The sequence below is a fragment of the Rhinolophus ferrumequinum genome, chromosome 21 (assembly GCF_004115265.2).
Source record: "Rhinolophus ferrumequinum isolate MPI-CBG mRhiFer1 chromosome 21, mRhiFer1_v1.p, whole genome shotgun sequence".
NCBI lineage: Eukaryota > Metazoa > Chordata > Mammalia > Chiroptera > Rhinolophidae > Rhinolophus > Rhinolophus ferrumequinum.
In genome coordinates this window covers 32,952,064-32,967,192 of record NC_046304.1, presented here as the reverse complement: position 1 = coordinate 32,967,192, position 15,129 = coordinate 32,952,064, and the positions used below count along the sequence as shown (strand labels likewise).

Genomic DNA, 15,129 nt, shown 5'->3' with positions numbered 1-15,129 from the left:
ACCCTAGCCAGGGACATATCATCGCTCTCATTTTTCCATGAGGCTATTGAGGTTAAGTGACTTGCCCAAGGTCACACAGCCAGGTAATGGCAGAGTTGGGATTTCATCCTCGGTCTGGCCAACCTCCAGCTCATTGGCTTCACACTGCCCTAGCCTTTTCTCATTGTGGAGGGAATGGGGACATAGTGCAAGGAATCCTGCTCACAAAGTGATTTGCCAGGATGGCCTTTTCCAAAGCAGTCACATTTGTGTTCACAGACAAGCTCCCAGCTTGGCGTACTCAGAGGCTTAGAGAAGCCCACAGCCCTCCACTTTGCACGGGGAGATTCAACTACAAGAGAAGGTGTCCCTCAGCTCTAAGGACACGCCAATGGCTGGCCAAGGCTGGCTCTGCAATCACCCAGTTTCCCAGGAACCACCTTTCCCTGATATCCCAGAGTACCTGCTCTCCTCCTCTTCCTCCCACTCCCTTGCCTCTTCCTGTCCTCTTCCCCTGCCCCACCCAGACCTCTCCCACTTTCCAAACAGCCTTTGCCTCCATCATCCTGGTCCCCACCCATCACAGCCCCACACCCCATGGCCTCCTGTCCACTCTCCTGGGCCAATTGATCAGCTCAACCTGTAGGGCTGGCTACAGCAGTGCAGTGAAAACATCAGACACCAGGTGGCAGCATAAAGCACCTTCACCGGGCGCCACCCCAGTGCCCCCTCTGCAGAGACACCAATCCAGTGAGGGGACCAATGCTGATGGCCACCTTCTATGGGCAGGTGCCCTGCGTCACTCCCCCCCAAAGGAGAAAACGGGCTCGCAGGGCTCAATGAAGGACTTGTCTGTGTGTAGGGAAGACTGGACTTCGGCGTGTTGAGCCATAGTGCCCGGGGATCCTTGCCTGAGGCCAGTGAACCAGGACTAATTCAGGACAGTGGTTGCCGGGGGGAATTAACTGTCAAAAAAGAGTTTAGTTGTGAGCTGGAGCCCTGCTTTGAGGGCACAGAAGGGCAGGTCGAGGAGGTGGCAGCTCCAGCGAATGGCCAGGCAGGAATTTTGCCAGGGAATTTTGGAAGTCTGTGTGTCTTAGCCCTGGTCCAGGTGTGGGAACTGCTGACTGTATCTCCTGGAGCTAATTAATTCTTCTTGTCTTGAATCGAGCACAGTAGCCAGTGCTCACATGCATGCCAAATCCAATCAAGTGCAGGGTGGAGACAGAAGGGCAGCTTTACTCAGGCCAAGGGTAGGGCCAGTGTGGCCCTCACCAGGCTGGGGTCTGGAGGAAACAGGAGAGAAAGGTGGAGCCCAGAGTTTGGGAGCTGGAGGCTGGTTTGGAGGTGCTCCAGGCCTTCAAAGAGCCAAAAGGGGCTCAAAGGAATCGGGCAGTGAGCAGAGGGGAGAGCTAGCATCCTGTCTTTACTATTTCACACTCTTCCCCTGTCATGTCATTTCCCACCTGACTCTCCCCATTTGCAGCATTTCCTGTCCCTGGATCTCCCTGTCCCCGCCTTGCTCTGCTTTCTTCTCTCTGCTGTCATTCCTACTGGGAACTGTACCTTGCAATTATCTTATCTTTCCTTCTCCCTGCCAGGAAATCCCCGATGCTGGGTTCCCCTGGGATGCCGCTGGCAGGGGAGGCACAGCTCATGCTCTGTCCCACCTTCCTGGAGATGCAGGCAGTTGGGGAGGGAGGCTGGGGCTGGGGCCACTCAAGCTGGGGGAGGTTCAGTCCCTCTCCCTGCTGCAGCCCAACCCACAGCTTTTTACTGCTCATCTCAGGAGCCTCGAGTTGGAAACATCTTGGTTGTGAAAACTGAAAAGCAGAGTAGACAGTGCCCACTGCCGGGACTGTGCCTAATGGCACCGTAGCCTTGTTACCTATGACCTCTTGTTAGGATGCGAGATATTTGTTTAGTTAGCCAACAAATATTTCCTGAGGATCAACTTTGCCAGGCACTGTCCTGGGTGCTGAGGATACAGCCAAAAAACGAGACTTGGTCCCTATCCTTAATCTGTCTACCCTCTTCTGGGGGCGGTGAGCGAGACAATCAGTGCATACAACACAAGGAGCGAGGGCTATGCACAGGAATGGTCCCTAGCCCAGAATTTCAGTGGGGGAGGTTTAAGGAAGGCTTGGGGGTAGAGGGGAGGTTTCAGCGAAATCTTCAAGGATGAATAGAGTTTGCCAGGTGCAGAAAGGAAGGTGAAGCATGGCGGGGAGAGTAGCCCAAGTAACCTTCAAGGAGGGAGGAGGGCATAAGTGCAACAGCTGAGGCTATAGGAAATGCATCCTGCCCGGGAGGCTGCATGGAAACAGCTGGCATTCAGGAGATGGGCAGCTCATGCTGCCTCTGCCGTGACATCTCAGGGCCTCAGTGTCCTTGCTCTGGTGAGAACAACCCAAACCATAATATCCTCGGAAGATTGTGGTTATTATTCAAGGGCTGTGTGGAGGGGGCCACATTCCATGCGGGGCCAGGAAGGGCAAACTCTCAGTGCCTCAAGAGAGATGGGAGAAGGCGAGGCTTGCCCAGCGCTCCCACCCACGGCCACCAGCTTGAGAAGGGCTCTACAATGGCAACATGAGAAGGCTGGGGCCAAAGGACGTGGTGCTGCAGCCTCAATGCTGAAGACAGAACCCAAGGGCCTGGCCCCAAGATAGAGTTCTAACCATTGGATGGCCTGGCCAGCTCCGAGACTAGTGTCTTGACTGGGAGCCTTGGCTGGTCCTGGGCTCCCCATGTCAGGATGGAGAACTGCTTGCGGAGCTCACTTCCTGAATGTCCCTGAAGGAAGTTCCAGTCTCCCTAAGCCCCCAGCCAGCCTTAGGCACCAGGTTCTTTGGTGCCTTAGAGAAGGAATAGGAGAGGAGAGAGAGGCTGGAGAGGCTGAGGCGTAGACCAAGGCGAAAACACCGGGGCAGGAGGTGCTGGTGAAACCAAGACCGGGGTTAGGGGAAGGGTTGGAGGACAATTCCCAGCTGCTCCGGCCGTAGAAACCAGGGCTGGGAGAGATATTAGATGGCATCTTGTCCAAGTTGCTCAAGAAACTGAGTCCTAGAGACATCAAGGGGTTTGTTGAGGTCACACAGTATACAAAAGGCACCGCCCAAGGCATGGATGGGGATTGAAGGTGACTCAGTGGATCCCTGCCCTTGGGGACCTCTCAGACTGGCAGGGAAGACAGACTCTTCACAACTAAATATAACCCAAGGCATACTGTGACAAGAGTATGAAACCTCTATAAAGTCTTTGGCTCAGCAATGGGGGGTGAGGGGTGTGACCCTGTGAGTGGAGGGGAGTAGGGCAGACAAAAGGCTGAGAAGACTTGCCCAGTGGAGGGGAGAAGCACCTATCCCACTGCCAGGGAAGGGGTGCCTTGTCCACCCTGCTCCCATGCCTCACCCCATTCGGGTTCATATCTCTGTTCTGATAACCCATGGCTGAAGTCCTCCTTCTGGAGACTTCCTGCCTGCCCAGAAGAACAGGCAGTGGCTGGCTGCTATTTATCTTGCTGGTGTCTGCCCACGCCTGGTGCTGAGAAGTGCCAAGGAAGGGGTGACCAGGGTGAACTTGGGCAGACCCTGCAGACAGAGACAAGGTTGGAGAGGTGAGGGCAGGGGAGACAGAGACCAGGAGGAACAGCTGTGGGAGTGGGTGGTTGGCATTTCTTCTCAGCCCCTAGAAGGGATGGTGAAGTGGCTTTTTGGAATTTTGTTAGGGAAGAGAGTGTGACTGGGGGAGTGAGAGATGGAGGGAGGGATGGAACCCAGAGTGGCCAAGTTGGGGCAAGCAGGAGAAGGAGGTCACTGACCCCAAACCCATTTTACAGATAGGGAATGTAGAAACTCAGCTTTAGGGGGAGGGTGCTAAAGTGAGGCTCTTCCTGGGGCCTCAACTGCCCATCCCCCATCCTGACCAGGCTGAAGTGGAGGAAATGAGCACATGTTGGGTGCCTACTAAGTGTGCCCGCAATATGCCTGATGCTTTACATACCTTTCCCATTTAATCCTCAAAGTAACTCTATGGAGGGAGGTACTGTGATTATCCCTGTTTTACAGAAGTGAAAGTAGAGGCATAGATTGGCCCTGAAGCAACACCCACAAGCTCAGGGAGCCACAGAACCTCAGGAAGGCAGCAATTTAAGGTAATCACGGGAAGCCACCATCTGGGTGATGCCGGGCCACCCGCCCCGCCCCCCTCCTCCGGTATGTGTACACACATGCACATTATGTGTGGGTGTCTGCCAGTTCGCTGGCAACTTCTGGGGAGGGGTGGACTTCCGGATTGTCTGGGTACACAAACTTTTCCCATTTCTCAGATAAGGAGACTGAGCTCCAGAAATGAACTTTTCAAGGATCTATTCCCTGAGGGAATAGATACCGCTCCCCGTCCCCTTGACTCATCGGCCCCCCCCGCAGACTTGCGCGCAGTGGGAGCCGGTGTGAGACCCTTGGAAACAGACCCTGCTCGAGTCCTGTCAGCCTCAGTATCTGGAGAAGCATCCCTTCTGCGCGTCTCAGTGGCCACTCGAAGGGGCTGTCACTGTGTTAATGGCTCCCTACTCCTGTCCCAAAGTCCCTCCCAGTGCCGCAGCTCCTGGGAAGCTCTGTCGTAATCGCCGGGACACCAGAATTCGACCCAAAGGGCCTTGGGGTAGGGCTCGGCAGGGCGAGTGGGGCGGAGCGCCGGGCGGAGGAGGTTCCAAGAGCCCGTGGCGTGTCACGGGCTGGGTTGGGACCACACTCGCCTTCCTCGCTGCCGCGCCTCGCCCCCATGGACACCCTGTGCGGCTCCAAGTTTTGGGTAAGGAGGGGTCCTGGAACAGAGGGCGCGCACCGGCAAGCCCCGGAGACGGCCCGGGGGAGGGGGCAATTCAACGCCGGGAGGGCGTCTGACCGCGCCACCCAGAGCCAGGTCCCTCACGGCGTCCCGGACCTGCCCTGCCCTCCCCAGCCTCCTGGAGAAGCTGGGAAAGAGAGGCAGTAGGTTCCCGCGGGCGCAGTGGGTGGAGTCCTGGAATCCAAGGTGCCCCTACTGGCCTCCTCGCCCCAGTCCCTGACCGCAGGGTGCAGAAGGGGCATTTCCCCATTAGCTACCGTCCTGATGACCCTGCGCACCCCCACAGGGCCCCGTGGCCCAGGGCATCCAAGCTGCTGTTCAACCAGGTGCTTTGGGAGGTTGGCTCTACAGGGCTCTGCCCTTCTTGGAAAGAGTTCCTGCCACCTTCTTTTCTGGGGGCAAGAGCCACGGAAGAGCAGGTGGTCCTCAATGGCCTGGCCTCAGGAGGAAGAGGCAGGTCCTCACAGGTACAGAATCCCAGGATTTCCTGGTCCACCTCTCTCCTTCTACAGATGGGGAAAAGGAGGCCCAGAGAAGGGAAGTGACTTGCCCAAGTCACCTAGTTAGAAGACAGGAGAACTGGAGTAGAAAAGCAGGCGTTTTGACTGACTTCCAAACCTCTTTCGAAGACATCAGGCTGCTGACTCCAGCCACCCAGCATAGCTCAGGCGCATTAAGTGTACATGGCCTAAGAGCTTTCTTACGGTTTTCAAAACCCACTCACAGCAGCTCCCTTGATCTTCATTGTAGCTCTGGGAGGCAAGCAGTAGTGTGTCTCCATTTTATCGATGGGCTCAGATTCAAAGGGCTTGTCTGTGGGCATCCAAGGGATGCCCAGTAAGCAGCTCCAAATCCAGGGCCTCTAGGGGCAGCGGGATGGCTCATTTGGTTAGAGCAAAAACTCTCAATAACAAGGTTGCCGGTTCAATTCCCGCATGGGATGGTGGGCTGCGCCCCCTGCAACTAAGATTGAAAGAAGAAAAAAAAATCCGGGGCCTCTGAATCCCAGTCTCTAAACCTTTTTCCCATTTCGAGTATTTGTGCATGTGTGTCCAGTGTGTGTTACCTATGGGTGTGTTTGTGTGGGTGTGTGTAATAAGCATGTGTATACAGTCAGGAACCCCACTCGTGGGCTGTTTGGGATGGGCTGTGGGGGTTACATGGATTTTTGAAACTTGGGGCAACGGTCAAACCTGTAAAAAAGTACCTTTGTAAAAAAGTATCTTTTTCACTGGGTCACTAAAGGGTAATCAGAGATGGTGCGACTTCTTTGCAGCTACCCTTCTTGTCTGGCCCCATATGAATCCCATCTGTCATCCAGCCTGGACAGATCACTTGTCACCAGAGTCTGGAGGTAGCACAGTTGATGCTTGAACAACGCAAGGGTTAGTGGTGCCAACCACCCGTGCAGTCGAAAGTCTGCGCATAACTTAAGTTGGCCTTTTTCATACGTGGAATCCCAACCGTCAGTTGACCCTCAAATAGTGTGGGTTTGAACTGTGCCAGACAATTGAACTCAATGGGTCAGTCGAGCTGAGTGTGTCCATTTAAAAGAATCTGTGTATAAGTAGACCCGTGAAGTTCAAACCAGCATTGTTCCAGGGTCAACTGTATTTCTTTTCACTGCCCACTTGAGCCTGGCTGGTGTGGCTGTGGCATGAACATGCTGTCTGGGGTGGACAGGCAGGCGACTTACAAATCAAGGGCGCAGATGTGTCCAAACCTCAAGTGCAAGGGCCCCCTGTTCCTGGGTGGACAGTTAACCCTGAGAACTTAGGACTGTACAGAGACAGGCTTTAAGGAACTTGGAGCTGGGATACTCACGCCTCCCTTCTTATTTCAAGTTTAGAGTAATCCTTTGGCTCTACCCTCCCATGATATTGGGGAATTCAAGAGTGTCAGAGCTTGGGGACTTGGAGCAGCTGGCCTAGCCCATCATTGTAGAGTTGGGGAACCTGAGGGCCAGGGAGGGAATGGACTTGTCAAAGTCACACAGCAATCATTTGCAGAGGGCTGGACGGGGAAGCAGGACCCCTGTGATGTGGTTCCAACTTTGCCATTGCCTGACTGTGCTCTATTAAGCTTCTTGTCCCCCTTGTTCCTGAATGTCCTGTGGCTTATGAGTTATATGTACTTTCTATGAGGACCTCAGGGTCCATGGGAGTCAGTACATCTATGTTAGGTCCAAGGGATGAATTCCGTGGGGGGTATCAGCTTGGATACTCAAATGACAAGGAAACTGACTACTCCTCTTCCTTTACCCCAATTTTCCATATTATCCTCTTGGCTCTTGAATGCTGTTCTCGGCTGCACCCAGTGTGGTGGGGAGAAAGCAGGCAGGTTCCCAGCCCAGCCTCCGAGGGTTTGCAGAGCTGAGACAGGGAGGATCTGAGGCCCGGAGGCTAGAGCTGTAGCCTCAGCTCTAGCTCAGTTACCCAAAAGACCTGGAGCTCTCGGCTACTTATTTTATGTTGTGCTAGTTTGCATCTCATTTGCATTGTATAGTAAATTATTCAGGTATACCTGCCCTGAATCTTTTATCATAGGGGTCTATGGGTGACCTACCTTGTGGGAGGTAGTTCAGAGCAGCCAGAAGTGAAAAGGTGGGGAGTGAAAAGGTGGGGGTGGGGGTGGACATGATTCCGGCCCCTCTGAGCCACTTGTTTATGAAGCATTTTCACTAGCTTATCCTCACAGCCTCAGTTTCTCCACCTGAGAAATAGGAAAATAACCCATCTCCTAATCACCTCACAAGAATCTTGTGGCGATCAAATGAGACAGGGAATGTGAAATGATTTTGAGAACTGAAAAACTCTCTATGGGTGACAAGTTGTGATATTCCTGAGAAGAGGAATGAAGAGAAGAAAAATGAGGTTAGAAGAGGGTGTTAGATTTGGCAAGACCTACAAGAAAGCGGCTGGCAGAGCCATTAGGCCATGGGCTTCCTTTCCAGCTGTTTGCTGGGGATTTCGTGGCTAAATCCATCAGCCTCAGCCCCAGATGAATCTGAGGGTAGCAGAGTCCAGGGGACCCATGGCCCCTGGACATTTGCACACACACCATGCACTAAGTAAATGGTTTATCTGTTTGTTTAAATCTCTCTCTCACCTCTACCTACTTTTGGGCAGATAACCAACATTTCTGATTGAGCCTTGCTAGTTTCCATAGATATAAATTCCAAAAGAATGAACTGTGACCAAACTGCCTAGGTCTCATGAAGCCAGAGATGCCTCTAGAACAAAGGAGATGGAGTGTCCCTTTGCTGTGCCTCTTTGTCCCCCGCCTGGAAGATTGCTCTCTGTTCTGAACAGCACCCAGGTGGTGAAGAGAGTGCGTGGAGAAGGGCCTGGGGCTTTTTCCCCTCAGGAGGTCTTGACCTATATGCCGAATCAGTCTTGATCTGATGGCTCCAAGAAGCTCTTGGGAGGCTGATGAGGGCTCAGGAACCTGAAGGTCCTGACCACGAGAGCTGTCCAAAGATGGTGCTGATTGCCTGAGAAGTAGTGAGCTCCCCATCGCTGGGGGTATACAAGCACATGATTAGTGACCACTTGGTGGGGATGCTGGAGAGAGGATTCAAGCCAAGGAAGGTGTTGGGGTACCACCCTGAAATTCTGTGACCAACTGGAAAGAGGGAAGATGTGGCCAATAGGAGACTGGCTGATTCCTCCTCTGAGATTTCCAGATCTCCCTTTCCCTGGCTCTCTCCCCACTTTAGACATGGAGTTTACTTAGTAGCAGCTTTGGTAAAGGCCTATGGGTTTTTCACTGGTTACCCACCCTAGGGAGGGAGTGGAACTCTAGTCCCTCAGGGGCTCAGCTTCCTGTGTCTCCTGCTCTGTTCTAACTAGTGCTATGCTGTCATTCACGAGCTGTGTGACTTTGGGCAAATCACTCACCTGTCTCTGGGCTCCAGCTGGATTTAGGTGTCTCTGGGGCCCCCTTCATGTCTAGTAGCCCAGTGCGGATTCTGGGACTCAGCCTCAGGCCATGATTAGGGCCCTCCAAAATTTTGGGCTCCTGGGTATCATGGTCTTTCCAGGCTTCCTCCTGGATTGCTGCCCAGACTGAGTAGGTGGTCACCTGAACAAAACTCTGATTTCACTGAACTTTGACTCTCAAAGATAGTGACACATGAAGCTGTGGGGAACTGGTAGAGGCAGGGCCCCAGAGGTAGGTAGGTGGGCACCAAAGCTCCCCACCTCAGAAACCCAGTCTTCCCTGCCATGCCAGGGTCCCTAGAACCCCTCTCACCATCCCAGCTGAGGGCATGGAAGCTGGTGCTGGATGGCTTTAACTTCTGAACTTCTGGCTCCTGGTCCCTGTGGTCCCAGGCTGGCTTCGTCCCACCCTGCCGCTCTGCCTTGACCCCTGGACTTAGGAAAGGAAGTGAGTCAGGGAAGCAGCATTTGGGAGGGAACTTTGCCAAGACTGCCTGCTGGACCCCAGACTGGGAAATGGTCTCGGAGCTCCAGGCCGGTCCCCAGGGAGGGAGGTCCCCTCGGGGACTACTGGCTGACCCACTCACAAGGCAGGGTCAGAGTGCTTGGGCTGTGTCTACCTCTCCCTGGTGGGACTGTTTCAGGGCAACAGGTGGAGCAGGACCCCTGAGAGGGCTGACACTTGGAGGTGCTGAGTGGCTGGGGCCCCCTGCCCCCACCTAGAGCTGTTTCCGGTACTGGGGCGGGGGGCTAATCGGGGCCAGTCCTCAGATTGGATTTCTCCTTCTAACTGGATATTCAGGTTTCTAATCCAGCAGCAACCAGAACCCCAGCTAGTCTGTTACTGTGAGATGGCAGCCCCTTCCCCTCAGTCTGTGAGAAGAACCACAGCAAGGAGGTGATTTGACGGGGTGCTGCAAGGCTGAAAGGAGACTTTTAAATGTTTCAGGTGATCCAGATACATGTGTTCTAGCCCCAAGGTGGGATGTCATGCTGGAGCCCTATAGAGTACAGAGAAAGTACCGTAGAACCCCGTGGTTTGGAGTGGGGACCCAGGAGCTAAACTTCCTGGATTCAAGTCCTGATATCAGCCCACGTGAACTGGGGCCAGTCACTTTCCAGCCGTGGGTGGGTCTCAGCTGATGTGAACATTAAGTGATAATCTTGGAATACAGTGGTGCTCAAATAACTGAAGTTTGTGGTTTGGCAGAGCCACTTTTAGAAGTGGCCAGTCCAGCCAGGCCTGTGGGCCGTAGACTGGCCGCACACAGCCAGGCTTTGCCCCCCACCCCAGGCCTTTCCAAAGGCTGCTGTTTCAGACATGGTAGGTCAGTGAGTGTGAATGGAGATCAGAGCCCAACTTGCTCTTTCTGCACTTCCATTTCTGCTGAGATAAATGAACTTGTCAGTTGATCCTTTCTTCCCCCTCCCCCACGCCAGAGGATTAGGGAAGTAATTACTCTTCTCAGGACAGAGGCTGTCAACAAGCCTGGGCAGCCACGTGGGGGTGGGGGGGAGGGCTGGCTGGGCAGTCCCTGACAGAGCCATGGCCTAGTTGGGCAGAGGGTACCAGGGTCCTCACTCCTACCTGTCCCCTGCTTGGGTCTATAGGGTTTTCAGCCTCCGTGCCCATGAAGGAGCCCCTGCTGTGCGGTCCATTCTAGGTGTCACACTTTATCAGCTCCATCCAGCTGTTGCATAGCATTATTGAGGAAAGTGTTGTTGCTGTGGGAATTGTGTGGGTGACAGCTGCAGAGGGACGGGGATGGGGAGATGAGGTCAGAGAGATGGGGGAGGCAGATAACGAGGGTCTTGAGGGCCATTTGGGAACTTTGGCTTTTACTCTGAGCACAGTGGAGAGCCCGTGGTGGCTTTGAACATAGGAGCAGGGTCTGGCTTAGATTTCATCAAGATCTGCCTTTAGCTGCTGTGCCAGGGCAAGTGGCAGGCGTGGAAGCAGGCAGACTAGAGTGGGGGCTGTGGCAGCGATCCAGGTGAGAGAGTGGGGCTCAGCGAATCGGTTGGATTCTGGAGGCATCAGGGAGAGCCAGATGAAGTGGCATTTTTTACGGATAAGAACAGTCGAAGATAGCACTCTCTTCTAGTTCAGCCTGATCATTGAAGGTAGAGTGGCCAGGGTTTGCGGAAGGGTTGGATGTGGGATGTGAGAGGAAGAGAAGAATCAAGGAGCCTGGCCTGGGACAAGGAAGGAGTTACCATCCGGCAAGGTGCGAAGGCTGAAGAGGAGGGGATGGGCGGGGGGAGTTCAGTTCTGGACATGTTGTGTCGGACATGTCCCGACAAGGTCCTAGCAAGGGCTCTGGGGTAAACAGTCTAGGGACACAGGCATAGATAGGTACCCGCTGTCTTCTGGAGAGGGTTCTGCCCGTTTGGGACATGCTTATCTGAAGGAAAGGAGCCCGGCTGGACCTCCTCGTGGGTCAAAGCAGCCGCCTGAGTTCTTACACACCTAAGATCTCTTGGTTGTGGCCACAGTCCAATTTACCTGTGCAACCGAAACAAAGTCCCAACAGCCTGTTGCTCCATCACCTACTTTCCCAAGCATCGCCCTGTCTGAGTCAAGGTGCTTTGTTCATTCTCTCCCCCGTGGGGAGCTGGCCAGGACGCTGTCGTTACTCTCATTATGACTCACACATGGAGACTGAAATTCAGGGAGATGAAGGAGTTTGCCCATGGTTCAGTTCCATGGCTCAAAAGTGGCTGCTCACGTGGGGTCTTCTGTACCGGGGTTTGTTTATTCTTGTGGCCTCTCCCTGCCGGCCTCAAAGAGCTGTGCCACCAACGTGTACACCCGTGCATGGATTTCCTTTCATGCCCTTGCACTCGGGCTCCCTGTCAATCAACTCAGACCATTTGTGGGCTGCTCCTGCATACCTGGCCCAGTGTTGGGAGTTGCAGGGTGTGGGGCAGGAGAGGAGAGAAATAGGAGTAGGGCCTGGTGTCTCTCCTCACAGTCTCATGTTGCTTTAGGAAGGATTCACGGGTACAGGTATAGGTGGTACGGGGTGGGGAGAAACCCCAGGTTGGCATCACAAGGCCTGGGTGCCTGTCCCAGACCCCTACTCCCTGATGTCTTTGAACTTGTTGCCAGATCAGGTGGAGCCTGCTTTCTCTTTTGCAGGCCGGGCCTAATATTGCTCGTCCTCTCTACGTCTGGAAGTTGTTCTGAATCAGCCAATCAGTTAATGACCACACAAGAGTTGCCATTAAGTGCCAGTGAAATAGAAGTGGCCTTTATCACTCTCGGGTAATAGTCACTTACCTGGCTGCCAAGGCCACATAGGACAAAGGAAGGAAAAGCCCGGTCAGAGGCTGGGGTGCCCCAGAAAGACTTCCTGTAGGAGGTGAGGCTTGGGCTGGGCCCAGAGGTGGGAAGTACATTGCAGGCCTAGAGACCCAACGGCCTGAGTTAGAGGTGGCCTTGGGCAGGCTGTCTGGATGGCAACTAAGTAGATGAGATTACTGGGCTGTCTGAGCTGAAAGCAGGGTGGGGCTGCCATGGACAGTGTTATGGATACACACATGGGTCCTTTCACACAATAGAAATGAGGCTGGCATGTTCCTACTCACTCTCAACCCCAAGGGTGACACCCACGAGCGTAGTGTTGAGTGACAAAAACCAGACATAAAAGATACATACTGTACAATTTCTTTTATAGGAAGATTCCCAAATGGGACAAATTAATCCACGTGATTAGCAGTGAGGATTGCATTTCCCTGGGGTGAATAGTGGCTGGGAGGGGACACAGGGGGCTTCTGGGTGCCAGTAATGTTTTGTTTCTTGATTCGGGTGCTGGTTACACAGGTGTGTTCAGTATGTGAAAATAACTTGGGCTGTATACTGAAGATGTGTGCACTTTCCTGTATGTATATTATACTTGAATAAGAAATGTTTTAAAAAGGGAAAAAACAAAACGAAACATGGGTCAGGGCCGGATTAGCTGTGTCGGCAGCCTTCGTCTTGTGGTGCCTGACCAGGCCGAATGAGGTGCCCAGCTCTGGTGTCACCCAGGGCCCAATCCCTCACCAGCATGCCAGGGGCTCAGCAGGAGTTGGTGGGTCCTTAGCTCATATTGCTTGAGCAACTACTGAATACAGGGCTCTAGAGTACACGGTGTAAACCTCTGCTCACCGGGCCTTGAGTGAAATGTCCCAAAGCCGTGTGTCCCTGGACTGCATGGTCTACAAAGGCAGGGACAGGTTTATCCTGGGTATTTCCAAGCTACTGCCTGACTTATAGCAGGCCCTCGCCAAAGCATTGTCAGGTGGAAGACCGATGCTCCCAAAAGGTGGCTCTCTCAGTAGGTGCTGACTTCAAGATGGAAGAGGTAGATGCTAGGCTGGGCCCACCACGCCTTCCCTGTAGTAGTTAGGGTTTTGGTAAATGGAAGAAAGACAGACCAGGTTGAGCAAAGGTGTAGGAGTAGGAGTCTCAGAGCCAATGTCGAGTGAAGTGAGCAGGAGGAGGAAACAGTGGGAAGGGAGGTGGGAAGAGAAGGCTGTAGAGTGCTTGGATTTGATTACATAAACAGCAGGAACCTCTGCTGGGCCTGAGGCAAAGGGCACAAAGCTGCATTTCAGGGAGGGTCATCTCACAGCAGGGGGCCAGGGCACTGGAGGGCAGATGGCTGACCCTATGGGATTAAAGAGTAAAAGTAAGGTGAGTAAAGGGAGGTGGGCTTTGCAGATCACTCCATGAAATATTTTCTTAAGATGGGAGAACTCAAGCACATAGACAGTTTTTTGTTTTTTTTTTAAATTTATTGGGGTGACAATTGTTAGTAAAATTACATAGATTCCAGGTGTACAATTCTGTATTACATCATCTATAAATCCCATTGTGTGTTCACCACCCAGAGTCAGTTCTCCTTCCATCACCATATATTTGATCCCCCTTACCCTCATCTCCCACCCTCCAACCCCCTCACCCTCTGGTAACCACTAAACTATTGTCTGTGTCTATGAGTTTTTGTTTCTCATTTGTTTGTCTTGTTCTTTTGTTGTTTTGGGTTTATATACCACATATCAGTGAAATCATATGGTTCTCTGCTTTTTCTGTCTGACTTATTTCGCTTAGCATCATACTCTCAAGATCCATCCATGTTGTCACAAATGTTCCTATATCATCTATTCTTACCGCCGAATAGTATTCCATTGTATATATATACCACGACTTCTTTATCCATTCATCTATCGAAGGACATTTTGGTTGTTTCCATGTTTTGGCCACCGTAAACAAAGCTGCAATGAACATTGGAGCACATGTGTCTTTATGGATAAACGTTTTCAGATTTTTTGGGTAGATACCCAGGAGAGGGATTGCTGGGTCATGTGGTAATTCTATTTGTAATTTTTTGAGGAACTTCCACGCTGCCTTCCATAACGGCTGCACCAGTCTGCATTCCCACCAACAGTGTATGAGGGTTCCTTTTTCTGCACAGCCTCTCCAACACTTGTTACTGTTTGTCTTGTTCATGATAGAACACATAGATAGTTTAATCATTCACATAGATAGATAATTCAAGTCCAGCTGGAGGTCTTGAAAGCCATAGTGACATGCTTGGACTTTGTCTTCTAGGCAGTAGGGAGACACTGAAGGTTTAGAGGAAGGGTATAAGATTATCCTTTTGTTCATTCATTCATTTATTCAACAAATATTGAATTTAACTTATTTAAGCAAATTTTTGCTGAGCACCTACTATGTGCTGGGCACTTTATTATCGGTAGCTAGGCTACATCAATAAGTGAAACAAAGATTCTTTCCTTCCAGGAACTCACATGCCAACTGGAAGAGATGAGAAAAAATATAGTAAACTAGTGAATTATATAGCGTGTTAGAAGGTGATAGATACTACAGAGAAAAAGAAAAAGCAGGGAAGGGTAAGGAGGGTAGATTGGGAATGCTGAGGGTGGTCAGGGTAGGTCTCATTGAGAAAGGCAGATTTAAGTATGCTTGAGGGAGGAGTGTTCCAGGCAAAAAGAACCGCAGATGCAAAGGCCCTGAGTCAGGAAGGGGCCTGGTGTGTTCAGAAACAGCACGGGGGTCATTGGCTGGAGTGATGCAGGAGAGGCAGTGAGACAGGTCGTAGGCTGGGGGAAAGGGACACTGCGCGGGTGTCACCTACAGGCTTTTGTAGGGGTGTGAAGTGGAGAGGTCCAGTAGGTAGCTGGGTATTGGGCTGGGGATTTGGAAAGTGGTGGGCTGGGGAGGTAAACTCGGGAGTCATTAGCATGAAAATGAGACTAGATGGGATTGCCCAGAGGGTGAGAGCAGATGGAAAAGGAGGGGGAGAAGAGGAAAGGACTGAGCCCTGGAGCACTCCGACGCCAAGCCGGG

General features: G+C 52.4%; 1 protein-coding gene across 2 annotated transcripts in view; it reads left to right on the top strand.

Moving 5' to 3' along the window:
- ABCC3 (ATP binding cassette subfamily C member 3) overlaps nucleotides 1–15,129 on the top strand; it is a 52,066-nt gene that overhangs the window by 1,972 nt on the left and 34,965 nt on the right. Inside the window, exon 1 of one of the 2 annotated variants that reach the window (XM_033089413.1) lies at nucleotides 4,664–4,794. The exons of the other annotated variant lie outside the window; for it this stretch is intronic. Within the exon in view, the coding sequence (XP_032945304.1) occupies nucleotides 4,765–4,794 (30 nt within the window). The 5' untranslated portion in view covers nucleotides 4,664–4,764. Of the gene's footprint in view, nucleotides 1–4,663; nucleotides 4,795–15,129 lie in introns of those variants that run through there. 2 annotated transcript variants of the gene reach the window in all.